An 18,517-nucleotide genomic window follows, 5' to 3' on the forward strand; every position below is an offset into this window, starting at 1 on the left:
CATCCATGATTCCCTGTACACGAAACAACCAAGGAATACCTAACAACACATCACATCCGTCGAGTGGCATGATGTAAAATTCTTCAGCATCTACATAGGACTGGATATGTAGACGCAACTTTCCAATGATGGGCGTCACAGCCTCTGTATGGCCAGGACATGCCAAACTTGCCTCTGCTGTATACCCCATCTCTTCAGGTCTGATTCCCAACTTTGAAGCCAACTCTGGGGAAATAAAGTTGGCTTTGGCACCTGGATCAAAGAAGATAAGCATTGTTTGATCCCTGACCTTTCCCCATGCTCTGCAAAGCTCACTTGCATCTGAATTTGGCTTGTCGCCCACCATATCTGGCACTAGACCAGCCATGGGCTTCTTTCCTTTCTTGTCTTCCTTGTCATCAGAATCAGCTGGCCTTTTCTTTGTAGGACAATTGTAAGCAATGTGGCCAGGCTGCTCACAGATGAAGCATTTGTTCTCTGTCCTCAGGACCTTCTTTTGCTCTTCTGACTTCCGAGGAAAACGTCTTTTCCATTTCTTCGCTGGTCCCTTTTCTGATTCAGCCGTAGCTTTATCTTTCCCTGCGTTGGCCGACTCCTGAGTCCCTTTAGGAGCCTCATTGGGAACGTGCTTCTTGGCTGAATTTTTCTTGCCTGATCTTGCCTTGACGCCAGTGTTAAATTCACAATCTTCTCCCTTGAGCAAACCATTGCCAGTGTTTGCTACCTCGATGAGTTGCGTCAAAGTAGTGACTTTTGTCTTCGTACAGTACTTTCTCAATCCTTTAGGTAGGCCACAACAGTATTTTTCAATCTGTTCTGTCAATGGCACAAACCTATAAGAAGTTACTGGAAGTAGAGCTTTCCAAAACTTCCGATTGTAATCATCCAGATTTCTGCAACTGGCAGCATTAAGCTGGTGCCATTCTATCATGACGTCTGCTTCAAAGTCATCAGATAACCATGCTGCTGCAAAAATCTGCGTGAAGTAAATCCATGTGGACGAAGCTTGCCCTTGAAGCAATAAAGTTGTCCACCATTATCCCGCATTCCCTGTCAAGAAAGTGGCTGCCTTGCGGACCTTTGAAGCCTCTGTAAAGTTTCCCCCTGCATAGGCCTTGTCAAACTGCTGGAGGAATGAGAGAGCCTTCTTCCTGTGATCCAACCCTGTAAAGGTCGTGAAAGACACACCTTTGCCACCTTCTTTGTACGGAGTTAGCCTCTCCAACGACGTTAAATTGTCATATGGAAGTGACTGAAACATGGGAACACTATTAGGGTTCATCTGTGTTCCTTGGCCGCTATTAAGTTGACCTGGAAACGCCATATTTGGCTGCTGATTTGTAATTCCAGCCATACCAAAATTTGCCCGTGGCATCCCAAATTGGCCCTTAGTGCTCTGAAACCCTGGTAGCATGCCCGTGACACCATACATGGGGTTAGGCATCATCGTTTGAGCACCCCCAAACACTGTTCCTGGCGTGTAAAACTGATTTCCAGGTGCATGACCAGCCATGCTCTGGAATACCGATCCACCTCCAAAATAGCCAAGGTGTACTGAAGGTGGTGGGAAGACCTGTTGCATAGCCTGTAGGTTGCTTCCCTGCCCATTAGAATCAGCTATAGGCTGTTGAAAGGTGGCGGGCTGAACTGGTACAGCTTGAAAGACTAGCATCTCAGCCACCTGTTCTTGCACCTTAGGCACAGGTTGTGGAGACTGCATGTTCTCCGTCAAGTGTACAGGTGTTTCCATTGACTGTGCGGTATGAATCACCTGTGCTCGAGCCTTAACAGGCTTTTGAATATGATCCAGTGACCCAACTTGCTGAGACGGAACAGGAGGTTGCAGAAAGGCTAAAAACCTCGGGTTCTGCATTACTTGTGTGAACATAGCCACGGCAGTAGCCAACTGGGTCCTCAATATTTCGTCATCTGTCTGTGGTGGTCTTGAGGACTCACCCACTTCATGTGTCTATTGACCCTGTGAAGAGGAAACCTCTTCAGTCACATCATCTGGTCTGTCAGCCATAATTGCTATTCCCTGTGTCTGGTCTATGATCCCATGTGTCTTCAAGCCTAAACTGACCAAGGCTCACTTCTATGGGAAAAAGTGATTTAATCCTGTCGATGGAACCATGAAACCGGCCTGTTCAATCCAAAAAGGGCGGTAGACTTTACTTCAAACCTTGATTTAGCTTTCACCCATTATTAGTCGTCTATTATACCTGTGCTATAGTGACACAAGAGAGGGGAATGGGATACAGATGCTAGAATGCACCTGTATGAGAAGACCGACACCAGATTGGCCCCTAATTTAGGCGCCCCTTTCAGTATTTCTTTATTGTTTAAAAGAGGGAATATACGCTGTGGTTCTTTCCAAGCTGCCCCGCACAACCTTGGCTGAATTTTGACTGTTCTGGCTTGATTTCGGCAACATAACTGTGCTAGAACCCTTCACAATCAGTATTCCCACGCATTGACCGACTTTCCCGACATATACGGGCACTTTGCAAAACCTGGCGAGAATCTGCAGCACGCTGAATTCTCTGTTTTCAGCCCTGAAAATGCGCCAGATCGCCTGTACAGCGGTCCCCTTGCGTCCCCGAACCTCCTGGGGGTATTAGGGTTCGTTTAGGGCCAAAACCCTAAACCTGCAAAAATACACAGCAGGCTGTAATTCACTGTTTCGGGCTCCGTTTCGCGTGCCGGTCGCATCCGTAGCAAGTCCTCGAGCTCTCGCACCTATAGGGCTACTTGCCCTTTGAATCGGACGAGATTTCTGGCGTGAAACCTCTCCGAATTCACCTGTACCTGCGGGGGGATTAGCTGCTAGCTAATCCAGTACCTCTACAAGAGGCTCTTGCCTCGGCAATCGCGCATGAACCCACACAACTGTACATTGGTCAAATGAAGAGCCCACTAGAGGGGCATAACATACTGCCACAGGGGAGAGAGAGGGCAGTGCGTAGCGTGCAGGGCATCACTCCTGGCACCGCACTGTGCATAAGAGGGAAAGCAAGCACACCATAGCTCTTAACCTGTGACAATTTCTGCAAAACGGCCCCTCCTCTCTTCAAATTCAGAGCCAACTCTCTCTTGCATTAGAAACTGCACTAGAATGTGCCACATGGCACATTTACAAGCATTTTCCCGTTTCGGGGTTGCCGCCTAAAAATCTCCCAACCGGTTGCCCAGTTGACTTCACGGCAGAGTAAGAAAATGTTCCCCTTGTCATTCCGGAGGTAATGACGCCAACACATTTTCAGGTCCCAAAATAGCAGTTCCCTAAATTTTAGGAGATGTTGCCATAGTATCTTTCTAGGTTATCCGACCCTCTTTGTACACTTCGGCCACATCCAGAACTGAAATGTAGCCTCTGTAGCAAAGGATTCCACTTTGGCTAGTCAATGACCCCACTTGGCTAACCATAGTCCTTGTCCAACCTTAGTGCTCTCTTGCCCTCAGGCCTGGACTCCCTCTGAACAGTTCCACACTAGCTATGCAATGCAGGGCAGTTAGATTTCCCGAGGGGTGTTTCCAAAAAGTGAAAGTAAATAGATAATAAGAAAGAAATCAACAAAAAGGATAGATAGTAGTCACACGCTAGTGACATCGTATATCTTTTCTCTCTTTCTCTTAGTCTCATACACTTGCACGCACAATATTCACTCACTTTGTTCGTGATCATAGCACTCTCCATAAGACGGAAGCTCTCTCCTTCCCTAAGAACTAAAAGGAACCTTGAGCAAATATAGATCACTAATCTTGAGAAAATACAACATTCATTCCGCTGCACCTTACAAACCAGATTCTCTCTGAAGAGTGGCCCTTCGGGCACTTATAAACGTACATGGGATGCCCAAAAGCAGAGTCCCAAAAGCTCTCTTCCAAAAGGACTTGATCCCAAAGGCACCTACTCTCAAGAGCCTGCGAAAATCTTAGATCTACAGCTAGCACAAAACACGGAAATCTGCCAGTAGTGCCACATAGCAATTAGAGCATTTTTCAGAAATGAGCCCCTTCAAGCTTTTATATTTGTAGGGTTTTAGGCCCAATGGCCGGTGTCCTTCAAGATCTTTAAAATCATAACCCCTTATTAGGCCCCTCTCGACCACAACTTCTGCACTTCTTCTAAATTCTAATCCCTCGTGCTCTCAACCAGTCCTTCCAGTTAGGCATGCCACATCACCAACTTGTGACATTCCCCCCTCCTGAAAGAATTGTAATCGCTCGTGATAACGCTGCAAAAAGCCAAAGGACAGAACTTTCTTCAGTAGACATTGACTCTATGTACCTATGTATTAGACTCCACAAATCTAGCACTTCTACAAAGAAGTCAGTCACTGATCAGATCTCAGTTCCGTCTTTTGATCACAATTCTATCGAGGGTCTCAGATACAAATCATGATAACTATAACAATTTAGCAATCACATCCACACCACACTGATCTTGTCGCGGATGTCTTGATCTACTAAATCTCGTTGTTGCTATCAAATTCATATCTTTTCTTTTCACATTTCAAGCCATGATGATTGTCAGGTGCAGTGGAATTGAAATGGTGACAAGATCTAGACTCTACACTTCCACAAATCTTTACTTCTTTCTTGCTTGAATGTCTACACTTCCACAAATCTTTACTTCGTTCTTGCTTGAATGTGTGCTACTTAGCACAAATGATGGTTCCTTTCATTTCCTTATAGAGAATAGAGAGATAAAGAGAGGTAGAAATATGTAAAGGAAGAGAGAGAGAGAGAGAGAGAGAGAGAGAGAGAGAGAGAGGAGTAGAGATGGGTCCCAACCAATGCTCTCAAGGGCCCCCACACTGTTGTCGATGCGGTATTTGCTTTTGATTGCGTAAATGGAAAGTACACACATGCAATACCTCAAATGCAAACTCTATTGACTTGAATGGGGAAAGTCGCAGCGGCAACTCTTCAAATTGAAGCATCTTCAGGATTGATTTGATGCACCTACGGAGCCGTCAGATTGAGGGGTTGTTGATGGCCACCAAGGGATAGATTTGGGACTGATTTGCCCTCCCGATGTGAAAAGATGAAGGGCTGAAAACTGGCTGCAAAAACGCAGCAGATATGGCATTCAAAGCAAGGTTGAAACGCAGACGATGATGGAGCCAATGACAGACAGCAATGGGAGCACTTGATGCAGTGAGGGCCGAGGAGAGGCTCAATGGGCTGCCGAAAGTCCGGGCTGCAGCAAGGAAGATTCCGCAAATCCAAGCAATCTCGAGCAAGGGCTCATTTGCTGTTGTTGGGGCTGATCTGCGACAGGGAGCCAAAAATGCTACGGCAAGCAGATACAAAACGCTGAGCTGATCTCTAATAGCACTCCAACTTATGACGAAAAAGCTAGCCTGAGGGTCTCCTTTACACTAACTTTTTAGGTCAAGTCGAGAAATTTGTGCCAAGTCGGGAAAATGAGCAAATGTACACGCATGGGAGTTTTGTGACAAAAACTCGCTAATCTGTAACCCATTTGACAAACAGACTGGACCAACACGTTCCTCGCACCTAGACCTACATGCACGTCATGTCAGATGCCCACGGTAGTGTAACATCATTTGCAAAATTGCCAGTACTATCCTCCTAGGATTCTAAACACTCTTATCTAGGGATCAGTGAAAAATTGGCTCTAAAAGTCAATGAAACACGTCCACGTGGCACACAGAGCCATGTGCAAGTGACATCCCCTCCAGCTTAAGGTGAGGTACAGGTACCGAACTCCATGCATGCCATAAATGATAAGATGGTCTCGAATGAATGGCCTTCTAGATGATGTCCTCCATAGCTACTTTTGAAAAAGAGGCTCCCTCGGGTGACGTGGAAATATCCAAAGATAGGGATAGTGATGATACATCTACTCGCAAACATGTCTCCTAGATTAACAATTCCCTTGTTGGTTACCGGCCAGTGCCTTTGCTACCCCAACTTGGATGGTGTGAACCAAACTGCAAACAGGATGGATGCACGTAGAGCAACGCTTATGCCCATGAAGGTTACCGACCAGCATATGTTGTCCCTATGCGGAAAGATAGGCAAAGCAATGCCAAATAAGAGATGAAGATGGATATGTCCTTTGGAATTCCCACGAACCATGGCAAGTCCTCTATACAATGTCTCATGAACCCGCCAAATAACTCTTCAAAGATAGAGGCTCCTCTTGGGGCTTCAAATAGATTGACGTATGATGGAAGCTCTAAAGTCTCTGCAACGGATGTGGCTGCCAATGTAGGCTCACGATGCCTGCAAAGTCCCGCGAATGTTGCCTAGGATCGGAACCTTTTGGCTCCGGATTGATGGCCACCGATTGCTAAGAAGGTGCACATGGTGTGGATCCGATGTGCTGCCAAAGATGTGTACATATCGATGATGATGCATCATGCAATGCCTCTTCTGGAATGATGGGGTTCTCTTAGCAAATGGAAGAGATAATTGTTCAAACAATGCCAATACTCCAAAGTTAATAGGTTGATATGGATGGCCCCTTCCCTAGCCGTAGGCCGCTAACAAATCCTGATACTCGCAATCAGCATCTTCATGTTTCCAATGCATGTCTTCAGTGATGCAATCTGTTATGTCGAAGAAGTTATGACTGCAAATATCCATGCTAGAATTTCTTTATGTCAAGGTGGTCAAGCGCGCATACCAAGTCAACTATCCTATCACAGGCACCCCACAATTGTAGCCCCCGATATACAACGTCTGCATTACTACGCTCAAGGCACACGATCCTACGCGCAATGGCAAGTCTTGCAATTCCTTGAGTGAGAGAAGCGACCTTGGGCGAAACGTTGCAACACAAAAACATTTAAACCCTAGAGAGAAAAAAATTCAAAGATTAGCGAATTAGTGTAAAACCTTCAAAGCTCTAATACTAATGTGAGGTGCAACAGAATTGAAATGGTGACTTTACACTTCCACAAATCTTTACTTCTTTCCTTGCTTGAATGTGGGCTACTTAACACAAATGATGGTTTTATTTCCTTACAGAGAGAGGATAAGAGAGGTAGTAGAAATGTGTAGAGGAAGAGAGAGAGAGAGAGAGAGAGAGAGAGAGACCCAATGGGGTACCAATCAACCCTCCCACACCGTTGCCATTGTGGTATTTGCTTTTGATTGCATAAATGGGAAGTACACACATGCAATACCTCTTATGACTACTGACTCAATGGAGAATATTGATACGGTAACTCTTCAAAATGAAGCACCTCTAGAACTAATTTGATACACTTTTGGAGCCATCTCAATGAAGGGTTGCTGATAGCCACCAAGGGGTAGATCTGGGGCCGATTTATGCTCCAGAAGTGAGAGGAACAAAGGGCTAAAACTGGCTACAAAAACGCAGCATATCTGGCACGCAAAGTAGGGCTGAAAACGCAAATGATGATGGAGCCAATAGCCAATGATGAACAGCAATGGGAGCACTCAATGCGACGATGGAATGGTCGAGGACTGGCTCAATGGGTTGCCCAAGGTCCAGGGCTGGCAGGCTGCAGCAAGGAAGATAGAGTCAGCAGATCCAAGCAATCTACGGCGAGGAAGATGCGTCAAAAGTTGAAAACGCCAGGCTGATTTATTGTTGTATAAAATGTTGGGGCTGATCTGCTGAGCTGATGATAGCGCTCCCAACTTGTGAGGAAAACGCTAGGGTGAGGGTCTCCTTTACATTGACTTTTTAGATCAAGTTGGGAAATTTGTGCAATGTAAGGAAAATGTGCAAATGTGTTGTCATGTGCACATCTAACCCTATATGTACGTGGACAAGCGACAAGGGTTCAGTTAGCTTAGGAAGTGTTATGGCACTTTTGTGAGTCTGTTCGCAAACCGTGCATGTCCAGGCACTTAGGGTAGATGCATATCCTTCGGTTGCACACAGCATGATCATCAAATTACCATCAGATTCCATCAGGAGTATTTTACAGTGCACAGACCTAATTTCCCTATTTTAGCCATTTTTCACTTATTATTAATAAGTGACTTCGTTGGGAAAAAGGGTAGGGCAATTTAGCCAAGCCAATATATAAGAAAACCTAGCACTAGCACTTTCTAGCAAAAGAGGCAGCAAAGACCAAGTGTCCAATAGTGCACCTTCTCAGCAAGACTTCCCGGCAAGAGAACACAGGATTTTCAGCCAAGTCGAACAAGAAGACCTGATCAGCCCTAGTGTTTTTGCACATTGCAAGCTCTGCTAGCGTTTTTCAGCAACAGCACCAAATCTGCCCTAGCGTTTTTGGATCAGCCTAAAGCTCTAGCGTTTTGCAGATTCCAGCCTTACGACATCGCGACATGGTCCTTGCGGTAGCAGATCTTCATCGCATCATTTCCCCCGCGACAGATCAGCCCTAGCGTTAGCAGTTTCCAGCAGATCAAGCCTAGCGTTTTGCATTGCAAATCAACCTCAACGTTTTGCAGATTCCCGGCGATAGATCAGCGGAGAGCATCCGCGTATATAGACACCGCAGTACAGCCCCCAAACCTCGTTGATCTCACCTTCCCGCAGTAGATCCTCGTTGCACGGTCAGATCAGCCAGCGTTTGCAAATTCAGCCCGCTATTCGCAAATTTCAGCATCTGCGTTTTCAGCGCATCGTCATCGCCGTCGTCACCGACATAGAGTCAGAATTCAGCAGATACAAGATTTGCAGATTTCAGCCCTTAGCGTTTTCAGTTTTCAGCCGTCTCGTCGTCGTCGACATCGTCACCAAGTCTATTGCATTGTAGAGATTTGTGCAATCAATAGTAGACCGCTCTCGCCATAGAGAGTGGGGCCTTCGGAGGAGGGTTTGACAACATTCTGGTGTCGTATTCTTCTCTCTCTGTCTCTCAATCTCAGTACCTTCATTCAGAGTGTTTACCCACTTTGATTGTGATCACTTGCACTCTCTCACTAAAGGAACGGAAGGCTCTCCCTTCCGTAAGTAAAAGGAATCCTTGAGCACAATTCGGAGCACTCATCTTGAGCAAAGTTCAACATTCACTTCCGTTGCACCTTACATGTGCACGCATGGGAGTTTTCTGACGATAACTCACTTTTCTGTGACCCATTTGATGAACAGACTGGACCGACAGCTTCCTCTAACCTAGACCTATATGTTGATGCACGTCATGTCAGATGCCCATCGAAGTGTAACATCTCAAAACCCTAATACAAACCATTTATGCAAGAGGGTTCCAAAACATGCAGGTCATACGACCTGGCTCACAAAATTGCCGGTACTAATCCTCCTAGGATTCTGGACACTCTTATGTAGGGATAGGTCCGAACATTGCAAGTCTTGCGGATAGGCTCACAAAATTGTCGGTACTAATCCTCCTAGGAGACTCCTATCTAGGGATAGGTGCAAAATTGGCTCTGGAAGTCGATGAAGCATGTCCACGTGGCACACAAAGCCATGTGCACGTGACAACCATCCCCATAAGACAGTACATTCACAGAGCATGCACTTCACAAAATCATACACTTAGTTCACACTGAACATTGTGTTTCAATCATTCAATCTAGCGATCTCATCTAGTCCAGAACTCTTGATGCACCTAGATCCTTGTGCAACCATCTCATCCTTTTGAAACTCTTGATGCACTCACATCACTATCCAACCATCTCATCCAAATAGAAATCTTGAAGCACTAGAATTTCCAATTCAATGTACATATGTTCATAAAGTCGTAAAATATTGTCAACATGTCAATATCCCTAAAATCTCAAGGAAAAATTAGTGACTTTGTTCAATCTAGGCAATCTGTGACATAGGAGTGGAGTGGCTCTGTTACAAGCTTAGACAATCCAAGCTAGAAATCAATAGCAACACAAGAACAAAAAACTTCAAAATCACTGAACTTAAATAGAGAGAGAGAGAGAGAGTTGACACGGCCGACATAGTTCCGTGCCCAAAGAGATTGGCCCCAAAGTCTAGCACCAAAAAGCAGAACCCCAAAAGCTTTGGTTCAAAAGCAGTTGGCACCAAAAGCATCTGCACCAAAAAGCTTGCGTAATTCCAAATCTGCAACCATCGTAAAATCTGTACAACAGTGCCACAAGACAACTAGCCCGAAAATCGCAGAATCAGCCGATCAACCTTTATGTTTTTTTCCTTTAGGGTTAAGGCCCTTTGGAGGTGCTTCTTAAGTTGGACAAGGTTAGGATTTTAAAACCCTAACCTCTTAGGCCCCTCCGCCACATGTTATAATTCTTCCGGGTTAAGAGTTTTTAAACTGAAACCCCCTTGTCCTCTCGGCAAGGCTCTCAAGTGGGGCATGCCACATCACACATTTGTGACGGGCTGAATTGATGAAATTTGCAAACGTAAGGGTGTTGAGGTGTCGTGGGCGTTGGATGCCCCTACCAGTATTGGGTTCTCAAGGTCCAAGTGCTAGTCACCTTTAGATTGCAAAGGCCTTTGTCGGACAACATGCCAGACCCAAGACTTCATAATGATAGGCTTGTTCACTAATTAATAAATGACTTAAGTGATTGTTCATATGCCTAAGTGAATATACTATGCAAGTGACGGTATGGAACTACTTACCTGTCTAGGCATGCACGTCCTAAGAAGCACACAAGGGTTACTACAACTAATACTAATCGTAGCAATAGTTTGTCCACGCAGCTCAAGTACAATGCAGACATGACATCGCCCTGTTAAAGGTGAGACACAACTGCCGAACTTCTTCTTGTGGATGCTCTCTGCACTTCTAATGTTAAATGCTTCTAATACTTGTGGATGCATAAACCAATGAAAACTCCTCCAAACTTATGACTATTGCGGACGTAGGTATTGTTGCGATGTAAACGCACACCATTCAAGTTACTAGTGTCACAAATTGCTCACGTCTCAAGCCACTGAAGACCTGAGCCAACTTCCCGATCCCAACAGAGGGACCTAAACCCTAGTAGCAATAGAAGAAGCAAGAGTTCTCACCAACTTATCCTCACCGAGTGGAACCAACAACTTATAATAAAGTCTTACCAACTTATGGGACCCTGTTCGATGGGGCCTAAAAATAAAGTACCCACACGTACACTCAGAAGACCTAGCGTAAAAACTAATGATGTGGCAATTGTCCAAACGCCCGCATTTCACGCTAACTCATAACGTGACAGACTACGCGGACTTTTGCAAATTGCGTTACTGATGTGGCAAGTATACGGATTTTCGTGATTTGCGTTTGCAGCTTTTGAACCGAAAGCTTTTGAATTCAAAGCTTTTCATGTGAGCTGCTTTTCATGGGCCTAGGGCCGTTAAATGTATGCCATGGGCTCATTCTCTTGGGATAGTCTCCTACGACGTTAAAACAATCTTCTTCTTCTTCTTCTTGCACATTCCCTCGTGTGGAAGGTCAAAGCAAAGGAGTACAAGATTGTACTAAGTTGAGGCAATATCAAGAAATACTGAAAGGGACGCCACGCTTTGGGGCCAGTGCTCTCTTGGGGTGGAACTCCGCCACATTCTTAAGTCCTCAGGTAAGCTAAATACGAAATCGAAAAATGAATACTACTACAAACCTACGAAGAGCAAAGAACCAAACTTGACAATATGTGATCTCAACTTCGCTACTTGTCCAAACAGGAAGAATAAGATTATCACCTTTATCATGCATAGCTTGGACAACAGCTATGACATCCCTACTCACGTCGTCAATGCCCAACGAGATGAGTTTCTATCACCCTTCGGAGGTGATGGGCATACTCAGCCATGATAAAGGCTAGCATTTGTCAAGCTATATTAAAAATACTAGAAGCGCTAAAGATCAAAACAACAGCATAAGGTGTGATTAAGTCAAACAATAAGTGGGCTTTTTAGCTCTCCACTTCTATTGAATTTACTACTGATTATCTTGAACATTCCAAAGGAAGAAACATTAAAAATAAACTTACTACAATGCAAAAATGAACGAACGTTTTTCATGATTCTTTTGAATAATGAGTATCCTTTTTCAACTAGTAAAGAAATAAGATGGCAAGATTGAGCAACAAAAATAGATTTACTAGAACAAAGACGAGAAAATCTAAATAGTTGAGAGCAAATGACACCATACTTAGCTAAAAGAGAAATGTTCGAAGAAATGTGAGGCATACGGATGATTTTTAGATTGACATATTCTGGTTCAAGGCGCTTATCATAGATATCTACTTCTAATCCCAAGGGAGTCTGAAAAATCTTAAGGTCTAAAAAGGCACAACAATCACTATTTGTGGTACAGTTAAGTTCACAAAACTCCTTGGGATAAATTCCTCCTCCTAAAGAACTCGAATTCAAGTACATAAAATCTTGAAAAGAAGGAACGTCGGGGACAAAAAGATCATCTACAAAACGTCTTACATTGCATAACTTGTGCAAAAATATTGGGCAAGTGTTAGCAAGGACAAGACGCTCCATAAAATCAAACTCATAAGTAAAAAGATAGAAATTAGCAAGAAAAACAGCACAATTGGTACCCATAGGTATACCAATTGTTTGCTTGAAAAGAGAGTCGCTGATGGTTATATATAAATTGTCCAAAAGAAAATCTAACCAAGATATGATGTCAATGTTATCTACAATCTTGGTGAATCTCCTTCTTCCTTTGTCTACATCTACATTCTTATTTTTCAGCCATAAGAAGTCAAAGTTCAAGGCTAACTTTTCTACTAGCAATGCCTTGTACCTATCCTTCTCAAGCTTGTACGCAAAAACTTTTGAAATAAGAGACTTGACTCTAAATTTAAGGTCCTCTAAATTTAGCTTCGTATATAGCGTTGTAAAGTCAAAAGTTTGGAGACATAAAGGAGAAGATTTCTCCTTAAGGCTTCTTGAAGAGTTTAAAAACTTTAAAACGAGAATCACACCTACTGAATCATTTAAAATCCAACTTGAATCGATAGGTACGTCTACTTCATTTAGCATATTTTTCCACAATTCATTTACGCTAGGTAAAATGGCTTTGAAACAATAACTAAGCCATTTGGAAACCTCGGTCAATGAGGTATTACAAGAAGCAGCTATAAATCTAGGCTTTATAGGGTTCTTGTGGAACTTCCAAACGGTATATAAAATAGGTAATTTAGGCTTGCACTTGAAACCAAAAGACTTACAAAAGTCTTGATGTTTCAAAATAACCTCTTGCATTGAAAGATCACAATCATTGTAAGTCTGAGAGTTTACTTCACCTAACAAGCATTCTAAATAGAACTTTTTGCACGTAACAACAAAGTTATTAGAGCACTTATCTACATAAGAGATTACAAAATCACGATGAAATTTCCTAAGAGCATCACGATCAGAAGAAGATAAGCTATTCCTTCCTGAAGAAACGTTCCGAGAGCAAGATGCTAATTTCAAAGAAGCTTTCTTCAGGATTACAGACTTCCAATGGGTAAAAATACCTTGAACTCCTAAAGACTCCTCAAACTTTACTACGAAACTAGAAATTCCTTTTTCTATGGCTTTGAGAAGGCAAGAGTCGTTTAAGGAAGGGAGCCTATATTTAGTACCTCTTGAAAAAAGGTCTTTTAAGGAATCCGAAGGAAGGATAGAACAATCGGCAGTAACTACATGACCCAAAGCTCCATTTATGTAAGAGGAAAAGGCAGTTTTACTACAAGGGCAATCAATACTTGAGATTGCTAGCCTCTCTTGCTTTACAAACTTATAACACTTCACAAACTTAATCACATTTCAATAGAGAGTTGACACGGCCAGGTGTAGTTCCGTAACAAAGAGGTATTGGCCCCAAAAGTCTGGCGCCCCTTTCGATATTTATTTTTATATTAATGCTTGAGCAAAGTACAAAGACCGAGGGTCCTCTCTGCTTAGTTGCTCATCAGCTCAAACTGAGTGGAAGAGTGGCCCTGGGTTCATATTTATAGGACTTGGACTTCAAACTCAAAAGCAAGTACATGAAAGGTTGCAAACTCAAAAGCTTCACGTCCAAAAGCTACCAGCATGAATCACGAAAATCCATACAACCTGCCACGTGGCACGGGTAGCGCAAAACGCGAGATTTTCGTACTGCGGCCACGTCAACATGTCAACGCCATTTGCAAGATTTTCGCATTGCTTTGCCACATCAACATAACCGCAATTCTCGGGACTGCCACGTTATCAGTTTGTGACATCAATGAAAGTGGATGCATGCTACATGCAAATACGAATGCAGAAGAGAATTAGGGATCCTATCTCCAACTCCTTTCCTATCTACATATGAGGCAAGCAGATCTTGGTACTCATGATCCGAATCTTCGTGTATCTAATGCCCATCTTTGTTCTTCATGATGAGGTTATGCCTTAAGGCTATCGAAGACATAGGCACTAGGCCTGAATGCTAATGAAAAATGCTGGTACTGATCTTATGCAAAAACGTTGGTCTAAACTGATGCAATCAGCAAACACAAGGGTGCTAAGGCGTTGCAAGCGCTAGATGCCCCTACGGGTACCGGTTCTGATGATCCAATGGTGGTCACCTTAATACAGCAAAAAGCTTGGGATGGGCAACAAGCCAAAAACCCACAACTTCATAATGCTCGGATTGTTCACTAATTAATAAATGACTTAAGTGATTGTTCATATGTCTAAATGCCTAAGTGACTTTATGAATATATTGTGCAAGTGAGAGTATGCAACTATTGACCTGTCTCGGCATGCAGGTCCTCGCAATCAGCAAACACAAGGGTGCTAAGGCGTTGCAGGCGCTAGTTGCCCCTACGGGTACCGGTTCTGATGATCCAATGGTGGTCACCTTAATACAGCAAAAAGTCTGGGATGGGCAACAAGCCAAAAACCCACAACTTCATAATGCTCGGATTGTTCACTAATTAATAAATGACTTAAGTGATTGTTCATATGTCTAAATGCCTAAGTGACTTTATGAATATATTGTGCAAGTGAGAGTATGCAACTATTGACCTGTCTCGGCATGCAGGTCCTCTAAGAGGCTCACAAGGGTGTCTGACTACATCCTAACCTATACTAACAAGACCGATGCTAACCAATAGCGGTAGCTTGTTCACGTGGCTCCACTGCAATGCACACGTGACAAAAACTCATTCCTCCACAAAAGGATTGATTCCTTTGAGACATGGTTTATACAGATAAACTCAAAACAAATAAAAAAGAAACGATCCCAAGCCAACATTCCTTCTTTGCTCAAAATGAGCTGCGAGAAGACAAAGCAATTGTAACATACAATGATGAACAACTCATGTTCCAAAAGCTCTGGTTGCATTAATAACCAAGAATTATACATATCTGCAGACGTGCATAAATCAGAGAACACAAGGGGAAATGGTCCACAAAAAAAATGTCACTTGTGCCACTTTCCATGAATATATATATCTGATTGTGTAATAACTATGAAAAAATAAAAAGCGGGTCAGAGTCAACCCATAAAAGCCGTATCATGAATCAACTCCCTTTGCATTAAAAAAACACAATCTCTACATCAGAAAAAGGGGGTTTACAAGACATCATGCCAATTAAGGGCACATCTTGGCGATTAACAACCCTTTTTCCGCTCCCAAATGATTATTTCATACAGCCAAATATGTCATCAAGAAAAACATATATCTGGGGCAAAATTGATTTTTTCAAAACATTTTAACAATGACTTTGACCTTCATTAGGCGCCACCATTATGAACACAAATGATCAAGAGTCACTTCACGACTCGTCCTAGAGGTTCATGCCAGAGCCAAATTTCAGAACAACATGGGTCTTAAAAATATATAAATATACTTCATAAACAATGAGGCCCCTCTCAGGATAAGCCTGCCCATACTTTCCTGATGCAAAACAGTCATACTTAAGACCCCGTTCCCCATTACGTCTTGCCTATTGTATGTCTTTCTCTCTAGGTAATTGTCTGTGAACATGTGAGGCAAAATAAACCTTAGAGTTTGCAAGACTCAAGTTTAGTAAAGAATGGAAGGTACAGCAGCCAACCCCTTTCAACAAATAAAGCATCAGAACTAACTTCTTAAAGAGCTGAAAACAACTTGTTTGAATGTCAAGCTCCTACATTCATGGGTCACATTGCAAAATTGACATCAGTGACTCAAGAGTGAACCATGCAATGACAAGACACGACACAATGTATCCTGCATCCTATAAGAGAACATGAAAGAGTGCGCAAACCTTTGTCGACAACTCTAGCTCCAATGGAGCACTCTTTACGTATCCAGGAGGCGGGAATGGATAGCAGCGAGACATGGTACCACGCCTATCAGCAGATGGTAACTGACTTGCAAGCCAACTTCACCGTCCAATCCAACTGATACAGAAAGAACAGAATGTCTCTGTGGAGTAAGCAACCAAAAGGCACTTCATGACACTCTTTCAGAGTGGATGCATCCAAGACCTAGGGTTCTTGCTGCTAACCAAATGGAAGGTAAAACGGAGCGAACACCGTATGCAGAAACCCTTGCTCCCTTTCTTATGAGAGCTTGATCTCATGCTAAATCCTGAATCGGTGAACCAGAGGCCCAAGAAAGTCCAATCATTTGGGCAGGCAAAGGATCCTTGCAATGATGGCGGAGGTTAGTCAGGTTCTTCTGAATTTGTGATCACTTTGTGCGACCACGGCAAGCACTGATGGAGATCGTGAATGAAGGAGAAGAGGAACTCATGCAGGGTTGAAGTGCGCCGACTGCAGAAGCAAGTGGGTTGAGATGGAAGTTCTGCAGAAAGAACTCTTATGTCGGTGTATCAAGGCCAAGGGAAGTAGCGATGGAGAGGATGGAGGGGGAAAGATGGGGTTGTGACGGTACGTTTGTGTGTCTATGTATGTGCGTGTGCGTGTGCCCGCGCGCGTCCGTGTGAGGGTGAGCTTTGTGCTGCGAGTAGAGGAGGATCGGCGATGGAGGAGGGGAGAACGTTCTGAAACGGAAACGCAACAACTTCTCCCCTCTCACATCATCTCTCATGAGCACATGCCCATGAAGGCCCCCTTTATATATGCGCCTCCCTGCTCTGCCCGGACATTGGTCCCTGCCCGTCGTATGGAATGTCCTCGCCCTTCCCATTGCCAAGGGGCGTTTCCCACCCCCTCCATACCTTCTTACAGTTCATTGACTATGACTATCCCTCCTCCACCACAGAACTTAAAAGGTAGTATTGCCATGTCAAGATTCAAGCTCTAGGAAAGAAGAATATGTTTTTCCGCTGAAGAGAGAAGTTCAAAATTATGACTAATTGAGATACAAGAGAGATGTGTTGCACATGTGTGTCGCTCAGCTACAATTTCTGTACACGGTTGCACCTGGACCTGTTACACCCGTGTCCACTTCCATTGAGTGAGTGGCCAACTATATTCAAACTTTACCCCCGCCCCCCCTCCCCTCACCCCTCTTTACTCCCACTGAGGCAAAACGTCTGACATTCAGCAACATAGTAAGCGTGTACATCTACTTGCTTAGCGCCTCGACCAATAGCCTTCATAGTCGATCTGCCACCCACTGTCACAGTTGCAAAAAGACTCCAAAATTGAGAGTTGTTATGCCCTGAACATCGAAGCTTAGTTGCATGGGTGCAAGAATTTTTCTTGTGGCAATCCTTAATGCTTGCTATCTGCATGAACCGAATGGGCTCATGTGCGCGTTATGAGAGAGAGAGAGTGCAAGAGAGGAAAAAACAAATCGTTTCGTTTTGATCCATCTATTTGTATGCACAAGAGGCCAATGTTTGATGTTTGAGAAAAGTGCATCTCAGCTTACAAATTCGTCATTTAAAAATCAAAAATACCATATCACAGTAGAGGAAACGTAACAATTCTTCTCAGATGTACGTGCACATTAAGAGGCGAACCTTTCTTTGGTTTAATATAATAGTCATTATCGGAAACATTTGGTAAAGAGGATAAGCAAGTTGTTTGAACAACATTAAACATGTGTTATCGTTTATGACTCAATGAACAAACCTTCTAATCAACTCCCATTGCAATAGGATTTCATACCCATCTCCCTTTCTTAACGAATTTTTTTTTCCATTGATAGGATAATTGCTAATGGGAGGGGAGTACACTAAGATGCCCATCTAGATGAGAAAACACTCACATGCTATAGCATTGAAAACAAAAAAGTAGCATGTAAAAATAGGAGACTTTTTTGTCAAAGTCGATGATGGGAAAGCATGGAGCTAGAGAGAGAGAGAGAGAGAGAGGGTTGGTTTTGTCTAAAACAACCAACTTGGCAATGCATTGATGATGTGCAATGCGGACCTAGGAGCACTTATATACTACCCAATAAGAATTGCCCTGCTTAAAATCATGTCAAATAAGTAAAATAAACACTTAGAAGACAAATTAATAATTGGGATCACATTGGTCATTCACTTGAGATGCATAAACTTGAACACATCGATTATCCATGTATTTCCAAAATGCTCAAGGAGAATGTTTCTACCTAGACTAAGACTTGTAAATAAAAATTGTCAGTATATATTTTTCACCAAACATGTTTCCTTCTTATACGTGCACCAAACATGTTGCCAAGTTACAAATATCTACTTGTAACTTATTTTGTCATTGGAAAG

The 18,517-nt window shown here is 43.3% G+C and overlaps 1 protein-coding gene across 2 annotated transcripts in view; it reads right to left on the bottom strand.

Annotated features, from left to right (window-relative positions):
- Positions 1-16,913, bottom strand: part of LOC147444184 (uncharacterized) — a 44,281-nt gene extending 27,368 nt beyond the window's left edge. Inside the window, exon 1 of one of the 2 annotated variants that reach the window (XM_086526892.1) lies at positions 16,124-16,913. In XM_086526892.1, the coding sequence (XP_086383018.1) occupies positions 16,124-16,198 (75 nt within the window). In that variant the 5' untranslated portion in view covers positions 16,199-16,913. The remainder of the gene's footprint in view (positions 1-16,123) is intronic. The other variant, XM_086526891.1, reaches the window with a different exon arrangement.
- Positions 16,914-18,517: the final 1,604 nt, after the last annotated feature.

This window comes from Adiantum capillus-veneris, chromosome 13, assembly GCF_014529385.1.
Source record: "Adiantum capillus-veneris isolate H3 chromosome 13, ASM1452938v2, whole genome shotgun sequence".
Lineage (NCBI taxonomy): Eukaryota > Viridiplantae > Streptophyta > Polypodiopsida > Polypodiales > Pteridaceae > Adiantum > Adiantum capillus-veneris.